This window comes from Oncorhynchus kisutch, linkage group LG14 (genome assembly GCF_002021735.2).
Source record: "Oncorhynchus kisutch isolate 150728-3 linkage group LG14, Okis_V2, whole genome shotgun sequence".
Taxonomy (NCBI): Eukaryota; Metazoa; Chordata; class Actinopteri; order Salmoniformes; family Salmonidae; genus Oncorhynchus; species Oncorhynchus kisutch.
In genome coordinates, this window is record NC_034187.2 from 17,511,607 (window position 1) to 17,533,488 (window position 21,882).

The window sequence follows — 21,882 nt, forward strand, 5'->3', positions numbered from 1 at the left end:
GGGACGTATCTCCAGAGCTGATTCGCTGATGGGCTCAGAGGATCATTTCTCTTATCCCATCATTGTCAGAATCATCAGCACCTCCTGTGAAAAACCCATTATTCATGCTAATGGCTGTGTCTGTGTGACTGGCAACACTCAACGTAGACTCAATGTAATGACTATAGTAATGACTATACTGTTGAGGATGTGTTCCAAATGGTACCCTATTCCTATATAGTGCACTCATTAGGGAATAAGGTTGCCATAAGGACGCTGACACACACACTTTATGTAGCATTTTGTAGTTAACATTCAATGACATCCCGAAACATATGTTTTCATATAACCTCAATCAGTCTTGTAAATCAGCTGTTTTTCCTAGTACTAACTCCTCGGATCCCCAATCATGGCCTCAGTCTTGTAAATCAGCTGTTTTTCCTAGTACTAACTCCTCGGATCCCCAATCATGGCCTCAGTCTTGTAAATCAGCTGTTTTTCCTAGTACTAACTCCTCGGATCCCCAATCATGGCCTCAGTCTTGTAAATCAGCTGTTTTTCCTAGTACTAACTCCTCGGATCCCCAATCATGACCTCAGTCTTGTAAATCACCATGGTAATGACCATGGCCTCCCAGACGCATCTCCCATTTAATGTTCCACTTGTGCATTTTTGATTTATAGTGTTGAGAAAAGAAATGATCAACAATGAAGGATGTTTGTACATTGTTTCAGGTGAATTGCATACAGAAAATGCATGTAATCAAATGGTTTCCAATAGATAAAGTTTATTTCTCAACATGTCTGTATATGTATTGTTAACCATGCAGTCTAGCACTTTAACACTGATAGTATTCCACATCACAGAACACTTTCCACACAAACACAAAGCATGTACACCATCATGACACGTCAAGGTTGGACAACGTATACATATAGGCGGATGCCTGTTTCAACCTTGCTGTTGTTTCCCTTCTCTACATCTTTTGAACACCTAACTTGGGGTAGCAGTGTTTCAACAAAAAAGGTATAAGAAATAACAACAGCAAGGCACACATTTTTAAAGTGTACAACCTTCCCCCGTAGTCGTACCCTGCCTTTATGTCTTAGGAATAAAAAATAAAAAAGGAAATAGTAGATAGATGCTGAATTTAAGTCAACAGTCATCATCAATCTCTTACTACACAACACTGTTCAGCTGTTTCCAACCTGGGACGTGTTGCATAGATAGATCTACTTGCATTTGGCTTTCTTTTATGACATAGATCCAACTTCCATTTCCTCCATCAGTTGAGTGCCAAAACAATCCCTCTTTTTCCCTCTGGCTTTCTCTTTCTTAACACAAGTTGCCATGGAGCTGGAACTCTCAGAACGCTCTGGAACTTTCAGCAGTGCTGTTCTGTCCAGACAGGATGGAACTAATCACCAAACAGCAGCTCTCAAAGTACTCGCCCACTCCATGTGTCCTCTTCAAATTTGACCTTACCTTCTACTGATGCAGAAAACAAGGAACACTTGTGTCCTGGGCTTATAACATCTGCAGCTGGTTCTACAGTACTGGTGAAATAGTGAGAAATGCCATACAAACTGACAGAAGAAGTATCTGTCTGTGTGTGTTTGGTGATGGTTTGGTGAAGGTTTGTATGGTTGGTGGCAGAGCAGTGAGGTAGCTCAGTTCCAGTCTGGGACGGATTGGAGGAGCAGAGGATGGTGCGGGTCACTGAGAGGTCAGGGGTCAGCATTACAGTAGCCAGAAGAAAGAAGAGGAAGCTTGAGTAGCAGGCTAGAGAGAGCCATTGACCAGGGGAACAGGGGAGAGAGCCCAGGCCACAGGTCACCAGGATGGACACTGCACACAGACATGGACCATCCTCTCTCACAGCTGCGCCTTGGAGGTGGCTGAGGCTACACTCCCAGACAGTCTCTGTAAGACAAGAAGACAAAGATACATACAGTACAAATGTCAGTCAAGTTACCATTACACAATATCTGTTCTGGAGCTATTTTTACTTATTTTTTCTAATTTAGTAATGACCAGCTCACACAAACACTGCCAGTGATATATTACAATAGTACATCGTACTGTATATTCCCCAAAACACATATGAAGTGTGAATATTTGAAACATTTGTCCTCAATGTACAATGTTCAACAAACCACGCTGTGACGCAATACCTCTGTAGTACAGTCAACAACACTATTTACATTAGTCTCTAAACCACAGACCATGGTACAGACTGACTGATTCATTCAGCAGTGCTTCATGGTCTGTATTCACCATAGGACTAATCACACCTGTTCCGCTTTGATAGTGCTGTGGCGTGCAGCGGGGCTGAACAGGTGGGCCAGACGAGATGGCAGTGGGTGGGTCAGATGCAGCTGTACATGACTACTGGGTGTACTAGTTGTGTTCGCTGAGGCTGGCATTGGACCGTATGGAGACAGTGGGGGAGAGGGGGTACAGGAGGGACTCACAGAGAGGAGAGAGCAGAGTGTTTAGCTCCAGGGGTGCCCATGGGGGATGACATCCCCACATAACTAATAACTAAATACACAGCCTAGTCCTCTTACAAACAGCCTACAGTATTTTAATGGCATGCAACTATCCCTGCAGAAAAAGTTTGTTAATACTATTGTAGCTGATACTAAAGAGTGGAGAAATACACCTCTGAGGTGATTGGCCTTTTGTAGCACACAATTATATATTATTGAGAAAAGGTCATTCTGCCTTTGTGGTGAGTGAGTTGTAGTTGAGTAAGGCTAAATACCTACAAGTATTACAATTATTTTTGTAAGGCTAAATTAATACTGTATTACAAGTATTTTAGTAAGGCTAAATTCATACTGTATTACAAGTATTTTAGTAAGGCTAAATTCATACTGTATTACAAGTATTTTAGTACGGCTAAATTCATACTGTTTACAAGTATTTCAGTAAGGCTAAATTCATACTGTATTACAAGTATTTTAGTAAGGCTAAATTCATACTTTATTACAAGTATTTTAGTAAGGCTAAATTCATACTGTACTACAATAATTGTGGTAAGTCTAAATGCCTACAAGTATTACACATATTTTAGTACGGCTAAATTATTACTGTATAAAAAAGAATTGTAGTAAGGCTAAATGCCTTAAAGTATTACAAGTATTTTAGTAAGGCTAAATTCATACAGTATTCAAATAATTGTGGTAAGGCTAAATGCCTACAAGTATTACAAGTATTTTAGGAAGGCTACATTCATACTGTACTACAATAATTGTAGTAAGGCTAAATGCTTACTGTATAAGAATGATTTTTGTGCTGACATGTGATTTTGTTCAAGGACTCTCAGCTGGGATTGGAATGAAACTGTGAAGTCATTGATGTATTCTTATTCTTAAGGATGACTGAGGCACTTGAATCATAACATTGTTTGACTACTCAACCCAAGGCTCTCATTCTTCCAGCAGTTTCTGATGAAGGCATGAAAGAGAGTAAGGAAAGGGTATAATGCAACGGCTAACCCCAGACGATACATATCCCTTATAAGATAATACATAGTTTTCAAACCAATTTGCTGGTAAAGGAAAACTTTGTGGAGAGTAGAGTTCCTGTAATTTGAATCATTACATTGTTTAACTACGAGACTGAGGCACTTGAATCATTACATTGTTTAACTACTAGACTAAGGCACTTGAATCATTACATTGTTTAACTACTAGACTGAGGCACTTGAATCATTACATTGTTTAACTACTAGACTGAGGCACTTGAATCATTACATTGTTTAACTACTAGACTAAGGCACTTGAATCATTACATTGTTTAACTACTAGACTGAGGCACTTGAATCATTACATTGTTTAACTACTAGACTGAGGCACTTGAATCATTACATTGTTTAACTACTAGACTAAGGCACTTGAATCATTACATTGTTTAACTACTAGACTAAGGCACTTGAATCATTACATTGTTTAACTACGAGACTGAGGCACTTGAATCATTACATTGTTTAACTACTAGACTAAGGCACTTGAATCATTACATTGTTTAACTACTAGACTAAGGCACTTGAATCATTACATTGTTTAACTACTAGACTAAGGCACTTGAATCATTACATTGTTTAACTACTAGACTGAGGCACTTGAATCATTACATTGTTTAACTACTAGACTGAGGCACTTGAATCATTACATTGTTTAACTACTAGACTGAGGCACTTGAATCATTACATTGTTTAACTACTAGACTAAGGCACTTGAATCATTACATTGTTTAACTACTAGACTAAGGCACTTGAATCATTACATTGTCTAACTACTAGACTGAGGCACTTGAATCATTACATTGTCTAACTACTAGACTGAGGCACTTGAATCATTACATTGTTTAACTACTAGACTGAGGCACTTAGTCATGAATGCCAGAAATACACTGTTACAGTTGAAGTCAGAAGTTTACGTACACCTTAGCTAAATACATTTAAACTCAGTTTTTCACAATTCCTGACATTTTGTCCTAAAAATAAACATTCCCTGTCTTTGGTCAGTTAGGATCACCACTTTATTTTAAGAATATGAAATGTCAGAATAATAGTAGAGTGAATTATTTATTTCATCTTTTATTTCTTTCATTACATTCCCAGTGGGTCAGAAGTTTACATACACTCAATTAGTATTTGGTAGCGTTGCCTTTAAATCGTTTAACTTGGGTCAAACGTTTCGGGGAGCCTTCTACAAGCTTCCCACAATAAGTTGGGTGAATTTTGGCCCATTCCTCCTGACAGAGCTGGTGTAACCGAGTCAGGTTGGTAGGCCTCCTTGCTCGCACACGCTTTTTTAGCTCTGCCCACAAATTTTCTATAGGATTGAGGTCAGGGCTTTGTGATGGTCACTCCAATACCTTGACTTTGCTGTCCTTAAGCCACTTTGCCACAACTTTGGAAGTATGCTTGGGGTCATTGTCCATTTGGAAGACCCATTTGCAACCAAGCCTTAACTTCCTGACTGATGTCTTGAGATGTTGCTTCAATATATCCAGATAATTTTTCTACCTCATGATGCCATCTATTTTGTGAAGTGCACCAGTCCCTCCTGCAACAAAGCACCCTCCACAACATGATGCTGCCATCCCCATACTTCACGGTTGGAATGGTGTTCTTTGTCTTGCAAGCGTCCCCCTTTTTCCCTCCAGAGGACATTTCTCCAAAAAGTAGGATGTTTGTCCCTATTGTGCAGTTGCAAACCGTAGTCTGGCTTTTTTATGGCGGTTTTGGAGCAGTGGCTTCTTCCTTGCTGAGCGGCCTTTCAGGTTATGTTGACATAGGACTCGTATTACTGTGGATATAGATACTTTTGCACCTGTTTCCTCCAGCATCTTCACAAGGTCCTTTGCTGTTGTTCTGGGATTGATTTGCACTTTTTGCATCAAAGTACATTAATCTCTAGAAGACAGAACGCGTCTCCTTCCTGTGTGGTATGACGGCTGCGTGGTCCCATGGTGTTTAAACTTGCATACTATTGTTTGTACAGATGAACGTGGTACCTTCAGGTGTTTGGAAATTCCTCCCAAGGATGAACCAGACTTGTGGAGGTCTACAAAAAAAATTCTGAGGTCAGTTCTTTTGATTTTCCCATGATGTCAAGCAAAGAGGTACTGGGTTTGAAGGTAGGCCTAGAAATACATCCACAGGTACACCTCCAATTGACTCAAATTATGTAAATTAGCCTATCAGAAGCTTCTAAAGCCATGACATAATTTTCTGGAATCTTTCCAAGCTGTTTAAAGGCACAGTCAACTTAGTGTATGTAAACTTCTGACCCACTGGAATTGTGACACAGTGAATTATAAGTGAAATAATCTGCCTGTAAACAATTGTTGGAAAACTTACTTGTGTCATGCACAAAGTAGATGTCCTAACCAACTTGCCAAAACTAAGACATTTGTGGAGTGGTTGAAAAATGAGTTTTAATGACTCCAACCTAAGTGTATGTAATCTTCCGACTTCAACTGTATGTCTCATCATTGAACATGTTCTGCAGACAGGGGTGAAAAGAAGAGAGTACTTTTTTAAAATTAATGGCAAAACTTCTTTTGAATGTGCTTGCTGGCAGTATGGAATGAGGCGGAAAATGTGTTTGCAATCGAATACTACGACGATAGGGAGAAACCCTTTTGGCCATTTTCCCAGGTAAAGTACACAGCCCGAGAGGGTGTGTGTGCCCATGCGTGTGTGTGTGTGGCGGTACTCATCATACTGTATGTACCCTGACCTGGGGCCTGGCAGTTCCAGTCTTTGAAGCAGATGAGTTGTCAGAGACAGGGTCACTACCCCAGGGGCGCAGGCCCCCGACCTCCCCACAACCTTGGACTGACCTTGGAGACTGTGGAGAGGAGAGAGTATAGAGAGGGGGAGAGGGAGAGAGAGAGAGAGAGAGAGAGAGAGAGAGAGAGAGAGAGAGAGAGAGATGGGGGGAGGAGAGAGCGATAGAGAGAGGGAGAAATAGAGAGGTGGGAGAGAAAGAGAGAGTGAGAGAGAGAAAATAAATCAAACCACAAACCAAATTGTTGGTGGTTTTATATTTTCTGTAGTCCTTTCTAATCAACTCTATTAGTTACAATATTTCTTTAGTTACAATGCATAGCTACAGGATATGAGGAAATAACATAGGGTCAGACTTAAAACAACACGTAGCTAATGGAAAACAATTCCCTCTTCACTTTAAATTGTTGCTGAGAATTGTCTTAACAGCTTTGAAAATAATCTGTTTGTAAAGATCTGTCTATCAATTACATTTCCTGTCTGTAACTGAATCATTACATCTTCCACAGCTCACACTACCCCACCTTTTAGCTTCCTTTGTTGGATGTTTTTATAATTACGGCAGTTTACAAGGTAATCACTTAATTATTCACCAATTGACACAGCCAGATAACAGTGTGATAGAAGGTCAGGCATCAGGTTTCTGAAGAGAACAGCCAGAGAAGTGGCAACTTAGCATATGAAATAGAGCAACCTCTTAAAAGGACACAAACGCATGGTAATTCAGTCATGAAATTAAATAATGGGTCTTCGCCGGGAATTCTTGCTTATGAATCATAATGTAATCTGACTGATTATGATTATTCTGTTCCGTAGACCTTAACATTCTAAATCGGAGGATGCTAGGCAAATCCCTCTTCCATCGACACTTCAGGGGAAGAAGAGGAGGAGGAGGAGGGGATGAATGAAGGAGTGAATCAAAATATCTCCCCAATATTTAGTCACAGATATGAATACATAACAGGCTGAAATGCGCACCAGTCCCATTACGTGGAGATAGGTGGGTGGGTGTATAAAGGGTGTAATGTCTAACTCACCTGCTTCTGTTTATGAGTTGACTTGACTTCCTGAAGAGAGCTGTAGCCTTTCCTGACATTCTTCTGTTTCATCCACTGTGAAGTAGATCCTTTTTCATCTGAATCACACTTTCTTATTGGGGGACAGAGGCTGCCTTCCTCTTTTAAAGGATTTGTACTGGAGCAAGAGACTCTTATCTTAGTCATTACAGGGGAAATGTTAGATTCAAGCATTTCAGTATCTGCTAAACATTCAACAGTGTCTATCAGAGTTTCACATGGTAACGGATTAAGATAAGAAGCCTCATTATGGCACTGTAGCTGTCTCCCAGCTATACTTCCAGGAGAAATACCATGTTCTTCTTGGTATTCATTGCAGGTGGGCAGGGGCGCTTGGCTCGGACTCTGGCTTTGGGCAGCGGGAGAGGAGGAGTAGTAGTCAATTAATTTGGGACTGTGCCTCCTTTGCCTCTTGGTGACAGCCATGCTGTAGCGGAGAGGAGGTCCAAGGTACACTTTCTCAGGACAGGCCTCGAACAGCATCTCCTCGTCCCTGATGTCTGGGGTAGGCGACAGTAAGGGGGTGGTGCTCTTGCTGTCTATACAGGCGCTAACCTCTCCACAGTCCGAGTCGTGGGAGGAGATAGACAGGTAGGAGTAGAAGTCTCCCTTGTGGAGGTGGATGGTCCGGTGGGAGTGCTCCAGGACTTTGTCCCTGATCTGGGCTCCAGTCTGGCCGGGTCTTTCTTTGTCCTCCGCCTGGCTCTCCTTGTTCTTCAGAGCCACCGAGGCCATGTTGATGATCTCCATCACAAAGTTGTGCACGTTCTCCTGGCTCTTTTGGTCCTGGCGTGGGGGCGCCTGGGGGTGGGGGTGGCTGCAGCAGGGATGGTCTAGGTTGGGGTCTGGGATGCGTTTGGCATCTCCAATGTTCTGCTGGGTGTGGACATCACAGAAGAATGAAGATAAGAGATTCTCCTGACTGCTGTTTCCAGGTGGATTCTGCAGGGCGTGGTGGGAGCCACCGCGGTCCTCCAGTGGGGAGAGAGAGGGGGAGGAGTGGCTGGAGCTCTGGCAGGGGATTTCCCCTCTGAGCTGGCTCTCTAGAGAGGACTCCTTGGCCTGGAGCTGGGACAGCGTCTCACACGAGGATGGCTTGGTGGCAGTGGCCATTCCCATGCCCCTCAGCTGGTCCCCTCCATTCACCACTGACTCATTCACATAACAGTTTTTGAAGGACTCCCCTTTCTTGGTGAAAAGGCTCCCCTCCTCTCGTAACAACTCATCATCCTCATCCTTCCCTTTGATGTGGGAGTTTTCCACATTCCCGTTCTCCATGTCATCTACAAACTGGCTGATATACCTCCGCGTGGCGTTCTTCCTGTTGGTGTTCACCACGTCAGGCAGCGTTCCAAGACACTCTTTCTTCACGTTGCTGTTGATGTGGGACTCCAGGAGCCTCAGCGATGAGCGGTTTAGGAAGGAGCAGTGCTCGTTGCCTACAGACAGCCTGTTGGTGCAGTCTTTGGATAGGGTGTCACACTGCAGCTCGTCCCCTAGAGGGTCATACCCTTGGTTCTTGTCCCTGCCAGATTGGGACTGCTGCTGGGAGCGGGATGGATTGTGGATCCAGTTGTGGAACTCGTTCTTCATGTACTCCATGCCTAGGCCTAAGGAGCCCTCCATGTTCTCCTCCTCGGAGGCGACTGACCTGTCCTCCTCCTCATCCTCCTTGATACCCAGCTCCTCTTCAGTCAGGGTCAGCGTGGAGCTAGACAGAAGGTCATTGTCCTCCTCCTCATCCTCCTTGATACCCAGCTCCTCTTCAGTCAATGTCAGCGTGGAGCTAGACAGAAGGTCACTGTCATCCTCATCATCTGTGCAGGCAGAGGTGCATGACACGTTGACCACCATGCTGATGCTGGCGTCTGCCTCGTCGTGACCCCCATGGCCTCCGTGGTGACCCCCTGGCTGGGCCCGGTGGTGGTGCTTCCTGAAGGAGGCGTTGGAGTCCAGCAGGTAGCAGCGGTTCCTCAGTACGGCCAGGTCCTCAGAGCCCACCGACGAGTCCTCTGTGCTGCTCAGCTCTGTCAGAGAAGCAGCCGAGCTCTCATTAACGGAGGAGGGGGAACCACCTCGGCCCCCTGAGAGGCACCCAGCGTGCCCAGGCCCCCAAGACCCATACCCCACCCCAGGGTGGCACAGGGAGCTGCTGCTCTGCAGAGTGATGTCAGAGATGCTGCGTGTTATCTTTAGGTCGTGTAGCGGGGTCTGGATGTTCTCCAGGCGTTTGAGGAGCTCCAGAGTCCTGCGGCTCAGTTCCCCTGTGGTGCCCAGGCCCAGCTCCCTCAAGCTGCCCTGGCTGCCTCCTTCTCCCTCGGCCTCCTCCCAGCTCTTACATGGAGCCAGCCAGCTCTCCAGAGACGTGGAGCGCTGCAGAGTGTCTTTGCCGGATGGAAATAGCTCCCCCACTGCATACAGGGACTCCAGGGAGGATCCTTGGGACAGATGGGGGATCTCTCTGTCTCTACGGCCCTTCACCCCTGTCACTCTTCTCTCATCTTCCTCCTTGGAGTCAGGGCTGATCAGAATCTCCACGTTGGACTCTCTCCCGTGTCTCCTCCGGTTCTCTCCTCCTCCACCTCCCTCCTCTCCTCCTCCTCCTCCGCCTCTCGTCTTCTTCTCTGCTTTGCATCTGTTCTGGTCTTGATCTCTCAGCGCCGTCACAGACACACAGTCCCCATACAGCGCTACCTTGTTGGCCCGCTCTAGGATCCTGTCAATGTCCTCGTCACACAACCTGTCCCCCTCGTCGTCGTCTTCCCCAGGCGAGTTGACTCCTGGGGGGGGTCTGAGGTAGGTGCTGCCTCCTCTCCATGGGTCATCTAGACAGACCACGGAGTTGGCAGTAGACTCTGTCTCGCCCTCACTGACTATCCCGCTCTCACTCTCTGATCTGCGTGCGGACCCCCCGCCGCGTCCCCCCTGCTTTCCCCCGCCAAACAGACCCCCTAGGAGGTCTGGCAGGGATTCCACAGATGAGAAGGAGGAGTCTTTGCTCAGGCTCTTCAGAAGAGGCTGCTTCCTCCCAGCTTTGGCTGGAGAAGAGGTCTTGTGTACGGAGGGGTAGTGAGGCTGTCTGTAAAGCTGCACATTATGCAGGCTGTACACCTGATAGACACTGGGACGGTGAGAAGACAGAGGCGTCATTCTAGACGATTCATTCAAGGACATCCCTCGCTGAGTGACACACGGGCTCGACCCGGACATGTCATAGTCTAAACCAGCCCCAGGGGATCCAGGACCTGATTCACATTCAGCATTTTGTTTGTCATCAAATTCCTGTGGCTCCATGTACTCCACGATGGCCATGTCCATTTCATCCCACTCCCAGGAGTCCTCGGCTGGGCCATGGAGGTCCATGAGACCAGCCTCTACGATGTTCCCCGGGACCTTCAGAGAGATAAATGGGAGAAGCTCAAATTTACCGGTTCAAAATCAATAAAAAAATAAAAAGCTGTTCCATTTTTTTAATACTAGGTCAATACTTTCAATTTTGGGGAGACAGCAAAGCATTGAATAGCACAATTCTCTAAAAAGTGTATCGTCTTAAAATGTGCTTAGACACAGACATTTTGCTAAGGAAGACACAATTCTACAAATTGCTTGGCATCTCATTAATATAAGAGAGAGGGCCTATTTATATGAACCATTTTTATCTCATTAATCTAATAAAGTGGTAAATCTAGCACTTTCTACATGGCACACCCTCTGTAAGGAATTTCTATTAGACTTCTGTTTATTCTCTTCTTGCTGATAAGGGAAATCCGAATGACTATAAGCTGGGGTTGCTAATGCAGGATAAAAACCTTCCTCTGTGAATCAATAAGCCTTAGCTAACCTAGCTAACACTGAACTAAATTATGCACACAGGCCTATAGTATAGAACCAAATGGTCACAACAAAAGGAGCAGTAGCTAGCCAGTCTTATCAAGACCTTCACCTGATAACCAACTAATAAGACAAAGACAAGAACCCAGAAATCCACTTCCAGAAAGCAGAATAATTGCTTTTAAACATCATGTTTTCCATCCACCTCCTCGGCCGGGACACGGAATGGTAAAAGATTCTCAAAATACCCAAATTGAAACCTTTTCTCATTTTCATAAATGGGGCATCTAGATAAGGGACTAGTGCAGTCGTGACCACACTCCTTTTATCATCGAGCAAAGTGTTTCATTTCTAAACAAAGGGAATATGTTCCCCCTATTCAGGACATATCCACCAGGTAAAACTGTACTTCAGTCTGCAAAGTCTACTTGTCTTCTGTCTCTGCTGTACTGGAATGGATATAACAGAGTAGACAACCAGACAAACTTCAAAACCCGGCCTGCCTTTTTCCTCTTCCCCACATGCACCCGGTTCCACAGTAGCACGTTGCAGTCCCCCCAGGAATGCAGACAAGAGGACAGAGAGAGAGTGAGAGCGAATGAGAGAATATGTCCATCTGATCTACATAAGGGATGTGTGGTGGTGTTGGTGGTGTGGATTTCACTACAGATTTAATGGTGATTCCACCTGTTCTCCACATTACACAAACACACTGAAGGAAACAGAGGTACTTTACAGTAATAAACCCCTTTTAAACAAGTCTCTTTTGCAATTTTTGGAGCTGAGCCTTTACGCATTGATGATCAAAAGGGGGGTTGTGTACAGAATAGTCTGAAGCTGCCAGACATCACACTGCCTGTGTACCAATGTAACCCCCATTTCCTATATAGTGCTCTATATAGGGCTAGGGCAAAAAACTAAATGTGCACCCCTTGGGGTTCCCAGTACCGAGTTTGGGAACACTGCCCTACATAGTGCACTACTTTTGACCAGGGCCTATGGGGAATAGGGTGCCATTTGGGACGTATAGCTCACATATCCCGGTGTACTACAGCCACTTTCCCTGCAGTATACCTCACTGTTATTAATCCATTCTAGTTACAGTGCAAAACATTTCCTTCTCTATTGCTGGCCTAAATAACTTACCCCTGGACAGCTCACTTTGAGAGGAATAATATCACTCATAAATAGCTCGTTCTAGAGTTGGGGAGCTTCTTTACACGACATAAACGTAACCTTCATGACTGAAACAGAATGTATAGCTGGCTAGTTGCTAGTACATAAATGTACAGAGTGTATCCACGTGACCAGCTGTACCTACGTGGTCAATTCTGCAGTTAAGTGAGAAAAGAAGGAGACACCCAGGTCTCTTGAGGAGTGGTCAACCATCCCTGGAATAGGAGTCTTTACAGTCAGACCTGTATGAGTCACCTGGTCTGAGTGCAGGTATATGTTACGTACAATGCCTTCAGAAAGTATTCCGACCCCTTAACTTAATCCACATTTTGTTACATTACAGCCTTATTCTAAAATGGATTAAATAAATAAAAATTCTTAGCAATCTACACACAATACCTCATTGTGACAAAGTTTTTGTAAATGTATTAAATATTTCAAACAGAAATACCTTATCTACATAAGTAAGACTCGAAATTGAGCTCAGGAGCAACCTGTTTCCATTGATCATCCTTGAGATGTTTCTACAACTTGATTGGAGTCCACTTGCGGAAAATTAAATTGATTGGACATGATTTGGAAAGGGACACACCTGTCTATATAAGGTCCCACAGTTGACAGTGCATGTCAGAGCAAAAGCCAAGCCACGAGGTCGAAGGAATTATCCGTAGAACTCCAAGACAGGTAACTAAAGTACTTTCAGACCATGGGGAACAAGATTCTCTAGTCTGATGAAACCAATATGGAACTCTTTGGCCTGAATGCCAGGTGTCACATCTGGAGGAAACCTGGCACCATACCTACGGTGAAGCATGGTAGATAATCCAGTTTAGAATAAGGCTGGAACGTAGCAAAATGTGGAAAAAGTCAAGGGGTCTGAATACTTTCTGAATGCATTGTATATTGCAAATTCCAACCGCTTCCCATATTGTGTCAGGTCAGTATCTTAATAGCATTTGAACCATACGGGGTGCAAAGCAGGGTGTGAGGTCTCACCTGATCTGTCCCCAGGGCCCGCCGGAGGCGTGTCTGCCACTGCAGCACCTGCATAACGATGGCCTCCCAGCGCCGCTCCAGGTTGACGGTCAGCAGCTGCAGCTGTAGGGCCTGTTGCTCTGAGTCTGGACCGCTCTGCTGCTCCTGCTCCTCCTGCAGCCGCTGGGACAGCCTCAGTAACGAGGACACGCCCTTGCGCCTCCCACACACCTCCAGACACAGAGACTGGAGAAGGGAGGGGGTAGAGAGGAGGGGGTGGAGGAGGAGAGAGGGGGGGGTGGAGGAGGAGAGAGGAGGGGGTGGAGGAGGAGAGAGGAGGGAGTGGAGGAGGAGAGAGGAGGGAGTGGAGGAGGAGAGAGGAGGGGGTGGAGCAGGAGAGAGGAGGGGGTGGAAGAGGAGAGAGGAGGGGGTGGAGCAGGAGAGAGGAGGGGGTGGAAGAGGAGAGAGGAGGCGGTGGAGGAGGAGAGAGGAGGGGGTGGAGAGGAGAGAGGAGGGGGTGGAGGAGGAGAGAGGAGGGGTTGGAGAGGAGAGAGGAGGCGGTGGAGGAATAATAATTTTATTATTATTTTCCCTACTGCTTCTACTGCTGCTGCTTAGATGTGTCTTAATGCAACCCAGAACCAAACTGCATCCCAAATGGCACAAATATTCCCTATGGGCCCTGGTCAAAACTAGTGCAGTAAATAGGGAAGAGGGGGCCATGTGAGACACAAACCTGGCCTCTCTGTTTCTCTCCACAGCCACACGGGCGACCAGGGACTATCCTCACTCCCCCCCTGACTACCCTCACTCTCTCCCTGACTACCCCCCTGACTGCCCTCACAACCTCCCTGACTACCCTCACTCCCCCCTGACTGCCCTCACAACCTCCCTGACTACCCTCACAACCTCCCTGACTACCCTCACTCCCCCCTGACTGCCCTCACAACCCCCCTGACTACCCTCACAACCTCCCTGACTACCCTCACTACCCCCCTGACTGCCCTCACTCCCCCCTGACCTCCCTCACTACCCCTGACTACCCTCACTACCCCCTAACTACCCTCACTCCACCCTGACTACCCTCACTCCCCCCTGACTGCCCTCACAACCCCCCTGGCTACCCTCACAACCTCCCTGACTACCCTCACTACCCTCACTACCCCCTGACTACACTCACTCCATCCTGACTACCCTCACTACCCCCTGACTACCCTCACTCCACCCTGACTACCCTCACTACCCCTATGACTACCCTCACTACCCCTATGACTACCCTGACTACCCCCTGACTACTCCCCTGACTACCCTCACTACCCCCTATGACTACCCTGACTACCCCCCTGACTACCCTCCTGACTACCCCCCTGACTACCCTCCTGACTACCCCCCCGACTACCCTCCTGACTACCCTCACTACTCCCCTGACTAACTTCACTACTCCCCTGACTACCCTCATTACTCCCCTGACTACCCCCACTACTCCCCTGACTGCCCTCACTACCCCCCGACTACCCTTACTACTCCCCTACCCTCACTACTCCCCTGACTACCCTCACTAGCCCCTGACCACCCTCACTACCCCCCGACTACCCTTACTACTCCCCTACCCTCACTACTCTCCTGACTACCCTCACTAGCCCCCGACTACCCTCACTACTCCCCTGACTACCCTCACTAGCCCCTGACTACCCTCACGACTCCCCTGACTAGCCTCACTAGCACCTGACTACCCTCACTACTCCCCTGACTACCCTTACTAGCCCCTGACTACCGTCACTAGCCCCTGACTACCCTCACTACTCCCCTGACTAGCCTCACTAGCCCCTGACTACCCTCACTAGCCCCTGACTACCCTCACTACTCCCTTGACTACCCTCACTACTCCCCTGACTAGCCTCACTAGCCCCTGACTACCCTCACTACTCCCCTGACTAGCCTCACTAGCCCCTGACTACCCTCACTACTCCCCTGACTAGCCTCACTAGCCCCTGACTACCCTCACTACTCCCCTGACTAGCCTTACTAGCCCCTGACTACCCTCACTACTCCCCTGACTACCCTCACTACTCCCCTGACTAGCCTCACTAGCCCCTGACTAGCCTCACTAGCCCCTGACTACCCTCACTACTCCCCTGACTAGCCTCACTAGCCCCTGACTACCCTCACTACTCCCCTGACTACCCTCACTACTCCCCTGACTAGCCTCACTAGCCCCTGACTAGCCTCACTAGCCCCTGACTACCCTCACTACTCCCCTGACTACCCTCACTACTCCCCTGACTACCCTCACTACCCCTGCACCCCTGATGAGGTTTCCACAACATTATGCCGTGTCAGGAGCATATAAATCAGGCTCCTAAGCCCTTTTATGCCTGTCATAAAGAGAAGAAATATTCAACATTAAAAGGGCAAAGCTTCCGCTGTAGACTGCCTTAACTTTAATACTCTAGCTGCTGCAGCTTGTGGTGGTGTGATGTCATCATGGAACCTGAACTGCCACAACCAGAACACACTCTTAAACAGGGAGACACCGGTGTGTGTGTGTGTGTGGCCCAGGCCAAGACCCCCCTTTTTAAATATGCAGCAATGATAGCGACTGGAGAACCAGAGATCCTTTCTGTCTGTGTGCAAAAGGACATAATCATTGGGAGAACAATTTATGTAAATCCTGCTCGCTCTGCAAAGCATTCCCTTACATTAACTTTACATTTTACAATAAATATTAAACACTATTACATTTAAATTGTATTTTTCTCAGCAGTTTCCACCCTGTTTTAGCATATATTTACAGTCCTCCCTGGGCTTTTTAAACAGGTAATGTGATTGCAAAATGCAATGACTGTTCTGAGACAAAGGGCGATGGTTGTTGTCAGTGATAAAGTTATCCTGTACAATGTGCCATAGTTTTAGGTTTAGAGAGTCAGTGGCCCCTCGACAACAGACAGATGACTGAACAATACATACATATACACTACATGACCTGTTCGTCGAACATCTCATTCCAAAATCATGGGCATTAATATGGAGTTGGTACCCCTGCTGCAATAACAGCCTCCACTCTTCTGGGAAGGCTTTCCTCTCGATGTTGGAACATTGCTGCGGGGACTCAGCCACAAGAGAATTAATTAGGTCAGGCACTGATGTTGGGCGATTAGGTCTGGCTCGCAGTCGGTGTTCAAATTCATCCCAAAGGTGTTCGATGGGGTTGAGGTCAGGGATCTGTGCAGGCCAGTCAAGTTCTTTCACACCGACCTCAACAAACCATTTCTGTATGGACATTGCTTTGTCATGCTGAAACAGGAAAGGGCCTTCCCCAAACTGTTGACACAAAGTTGGAAGCACAGAATCATCTATAATGTCATTGTATGCGGTAGCGCTAAGATTTCCCTTCACTGGAACTAAGGGGCCTAGCCCCAACCATGAAAAACAGCCCCAGACTATTATTCCTCCACCACCAAACTTGGCACTATGCATTCATCCCTCCAGAGAATGTTTCCACGGCAAGCTTTACACCACTTCAGCCGATGCTTGGAATTGCGCATGGTGATCTTAGGCCTGTGTGTGGCTTTTTGGCCATCAAAACCCATTTCATGAAGCTCCCGACAAACAGTTCTTGTGCTGACACTGCTTCAAAAGGCAGTTTAGAACTCGGTAGTGAATGTTGAAACCGAGGACAGGCGATTTTTATGCGCTATGCACTTCAGCACTCGGTGGTCCCGTTCTGTGAGCTTGTGTGGCTTACCACTTCGCGGCTGAGCCGTTGTTGCTCCTAGCCTTTTCCACGTCACAATACCAACACTTACAGTTGACCGGGGCAGTTCTAACAGGGCAGAAATCTGATGAACTGACTGATTGGAAAAGTCGCATCCTATGACGGTGCCATGTTGAAAGTCACTGAGCTCTTCAGTAAAGCCATTTTACTGCCAATGTTTGTCTATGGAGATTGCATGGCTGTGTGCTCCATTTTATACACCTGTCATTAACGGGTGTGGCTGAAATAGCCAAATCCTCTAATTTGAAGGGGTGTCCACATACCTTTGTATATATAGGGTAGGCTGCATCCCATAGCAACGATTAAAACATTCCCTAACCAGAAACCGTGGATTGATGGCAGCATTCGTGTGAAACTGAAAGCGCGAACCACTGCTTTTAATCAGGGCAAGGTGTCTGGTAACATGACCGAATACAAACAGTGCAGCTATTCCCTCCGCAAGGCTATCAAACAAGCTAAGCGTCAGTACAGAGACAAAGTAGAATCTCAATTCAACGGCTCAGACACAAGAGGCATGTGGCAGGGTCTACAGTCAATCACGGACTACAGGAAGAAATCCAGCCCAGTCACGGACCAGGATGTCTTGCTCCCAGGCAGACTAAATAACTTTTTTGCCTGCTTTGAGGACAATACAGTGCCACTGACACGGCCTGCAACGAAAACATGCGGTCTCTCCTTCACTGCAGCCGAGGTGAGTAAGACATTTAAACGTGTTAACCCTCGCAAGGCTGCAGGCCCAGACGGCATCCCCAGCCGCGCCCTCAGAGCATGCGCAGACCAGCTGGCCGGTGTGTTTACGGACATATTCAATCAATCCCTATACCAGTCTGCTGTTCCCACATGCTTCAAGAGGGCCACCATTGTTCCTGTTCCCAAGAAAGCTAAGGTAACTGAGCTAAACGACTACCGCCCCGTAGCACTCACTTCCGTCATCATGAAGTGCTTTGAGAGACTAGTCAAGGACCATATCACCTCCACCCTACCTGACACCCTAGACCCACTCCAATTTGCTTACCGCCCAAATAGGTCCACAGACGATGCAATCTCAACCACACTGCACACTGCCCTAACCCATCTGGACAAGAGGAATACCTATGTGAGAATGCTGTTCATCAACTACAGCTCGGCATTCAACACCATAGTACCCTCCAAGCTCGTCATCAAGCTCGAGACCCTGGGTCTCGCCCCGCCCTGTGCAACTGGGTACTGGACTTCCTGACGGTCCGCACACCCAGGTGGTAAGGGTAGGCAACAACATCTCCTCCCCGCTGATCCTCAACACTGGGGCCCCACAAGTGTGCGTTCTGAGCCCTCTCCTGTACTCCCTGTTCACCCACGACTGTGTGGCCACGCACGCCTCCAACTCAATCATCAAGTTTGCGGACGACACAACAGTGGTAGGCTTGATTACCAACAATGACGAGACGGCCTACAGGGAGGAGGTGAGGGCCCTCGGAGTGTGGTGTCAGGAAAATAACCTCACACTCAACGTCAACAAAACTAAGGAGATGATTGTGGACTTCAGGAAACAGCAGAGGGAACACCCCCCTATCCACATCGATGGAACAGTAGTGGAGAGGGTAGCAAGCTTTAAGTTCCTCGGCATACACATCACAGACAAACTGAATTGGTCCACTCACACAGACAGCATCGTGAAGAAGGCGCAGCAGCGCCTCTTCAACCTCAGGAGGCTGAAGAAATTTGGCTTGTCACCAAAAGCACTCACAAACTTCTACAGATGCACAATCGAGAGCATCCTGGCGGGCTGTATCACCGCCTGGTACGGCAACTGCTCCGCCCTCAACCATAAGGCTCTCCAGAGGGTAGTGAGGTCTGCACAACGCATCACCGGGGGCAAACTACCTGCCCTCCAGGACACCTACACCACCCGATGTTACAGGAAGGCCATAAAGATCATCAAGGACATCAACCACCCGAGCCACTGCCTGTTCACCCCGCTATCATCCAGAAGGCGAGGTCAGTACAGGTGCATCAAAGCTGGGACCGAGAGACTGAAAAACAGCTTCTATCTCAAGGCCATCAGACTGTTAAACAGCCACCACTAACATTGAGTGGCTGCTGCCAACACACTGACACTGACACTGACTCAACTCCAGACACTTTAATAATGGGAATTGATGGGAAATGATGTAAATATATCACTAGCCACTTTAAACAATGCTACCTTATATAATGTTACTTACCCTACATTATTCATCTCATATGCATACGTATATACTGTACTCTATATCATCGACTGCATCCTTATGTAATACATGTATCACTAGCCACTTTAACTATGCCACTTTGTTTACATACTCATCTCATTTGTATATACTGTACTCGATACCATCTACTGTATCTTGCCTATGCTGCTCTGTACCATCACTCATTCATATATCCTTATGTACATATTCTTTATACCCTTACACTGTGTATAAGACAGTAGTTTTGGAATTGTTTGTTAGATTACTTGTTCGTTATTACTGCATTGTCGGAACTAGAAGCACAAGCATTTCGCTACACTCGCATTAACATCTGCTAACCATGTGTATGTGACAAATAACATTTTATTTTATTTTATTTGAAAATTGCACCCATATTCCTATATATTCCTATTTTTGACCAGAGCTCTATAGACCCTAGTCAAAATTACTGCACTATTGTATATAAAGAATATTGTGCCATTTGGGACAAAGTCATATTGTAGGTACACTGAGATGCACTCAGATAGATTCAGATTATAACATACACCCTCAGCCACAATACAGGGTCATTGCAATGGGTAAAAGTACTAGCTCCTAAAGCTGCTTATTTCTCTCTCGTGGTTCTTATGTACCTATCACAGGCGGCTGGTGGCACCTTAATTGGGGAGCATGGGCTGGAACAGTATAAATGGAATGCTATCAAACAAGTGGTTTCCATGTGTTTGATACCATTTCATTTACTCCATTCCAGTCATTATTATGAGCTGTCCTCCCCTCAGCAGCCTCCTGTGGTACCTGTAGGTAGGCTATGTCAAGCCAAGTAAAGGCAACTCATATCAATATCAGCTACTACTGCTCCACATTGTTAGACTAAAGAGCTAATAACTAGGGCCAATAGCATCATGCTAAATAAATGGGCATTGTTAGACTAAAGAGCTAAAAACTAGGGCCAATAGCATCATGCTAAATAAATGGGCATTGTTAGACTAAAGAGCTAATAACTAGGGCCAATAGCATCATGCTAAATACATGGGCATTGTTAGACTAAAGAGCTAAAAACTAGGGCCAATAGCATCATGCTAAATAAATGGGCATTGTTAGACTAAAGAGCTAAAAACTAGGGCCAATAGCATCATGCTAAATGGGCATTGCAATATCGAGCTTTTTACATTTTCAGACTCCCTCCTCACAAATCCTCCGGCCTCATTCTTTCTGCATTGCTGGGTTTCATAAACTGATTTCTCCTCCCCATTGAGTCTTAGCCTTATTGACACAGAGGCTAGGGGTATAGTCTGCCAATATTTGCTAAAAAGCTTTTCCAAATACATGGAGCACTGGTGGAGTGGCCTGCTTTCCCGCTGTATGCAGAGAGAGAACCATACAATGAGTCCATTTCAGGCCGAGCGTCGGGAAGGGCTACCAGTCAGCACTGCTGAGAACCTGGCGTCTCTCCAAGATGCTCTATTGTCCCTATCCTGATATCAGAAACCCCCAACAAAAAAGACAACAAAACCGAGCCATCTCTCAACTGAACTGAATTGTCCAGCCCACATAGCTGCAGGAAGTAGGGGTGCCGAGTGTGCTCTAGCACCCCCTAAAAAATCTACATCCATCTACATTTATCAGGTGCTTTTTAAAAAGGGAATCTCAGGATTCTGGTAATATGCAATGCGGGTCGGCCCGGCAACTCAATCTAGAGGCTGTTAGAGGAGACTATAGATGTGTTCCAAATGGCAACCTATTTCCTATATAGTGCACTATCCAATAGGTCCTGGTCAAATGTAGTGTATTGTATATTTGGGATGCAGCCTATTAGAGATGAGTATTTAGAGCTCATCAGGTCCTCCTCAGTGTTCTATCACCGTATCACGTGTTCCATCACCGTATCACTGTGTTCTATCACCGTATCACCGTGTTCTATCACTGTGTTCTATCACTGTGTTCTATCACCGGTGTTCTAATCACTGTGTTCTATCACCGTATCCTATCACCGTATCACGTTTTCCATCACCGTATCACTGTGTTCTATCACTGTGTTCTATCACCGTTTCACTTTTCCATCACTGTGTTCTATAACCGTATCACTGTTTTCTATCACCGTATCACTGTGTTCTATCACCGTATCACTGTGTTCTATCACCGTATCACTGTGTTCTATCACCGTATCACTGTATCACCGTGTTCTATCACCGTATCACTGTGTTCTATCACTGTATTCTATCACCGTATCACTGTGTTCTATCACCGTATCACCGCGTTCTATCACTGTGTACTATCACCGTATCACCGTGTTCTATCACCGTATCACTGTGTTCTAGCACCGTATCACCGTGTTCTATCACTGTGTTCTATCACCGTATCACTGTGTTCTATCACTGTGTTCTATCACCGTATCACCGTGTTCTATCACCGTTATCACCGTGTTCTATCACCGTATTCTATCACCGTATCACCGTGTTCTATCACCGTATCACTGTGTTCTATCACCGTATCACCGTGTTCTATCACCGTATCACCGTGTTCTATCACCGTATCACCGTGTTCTATCACCGTATC

The 21,882-nt window shown here is 46.3% G+C and overlaps 1 protein-coding gene across 2 annotated transcripts in view; it reads right to left on the minus strand.

The window, feature by feature from the left end:
* Positions 1–749: 749 nt before the first annotated feature.
* LOC109904581 (A-kinase anchor protein 6) overlaps positions 750–21,882 on the minus strand; it is a 150,639-nt gene continuing 129,506 nt past the window's right edge. For both annotated transcript variants that reach the window (XM_031787944.1, XM_031787945.1), the window contains exons 9-12: positions 13,366–13,590; positions 7,324–10,755; positions 6,237–6,347; positions 750–1,902 (exon numbers count right to left, since the gene is read on the minus strand). In XM_031787944.1, coding sequence (XP_031643804.1) covers positions 1,855–1,902; positions 6,237–6,347; positions 7,324–10,755; positions 13,366–13,590 — 3,816 coding nt within the window. In that variant the 3' untranslated portion in view covers positions 750–1,854. The remainder of the gene's footprint in view (positions 1,903–6,236; positions 6,348–7,323; positions 10,756–13,365; positions 13,591–21,882) is intronic.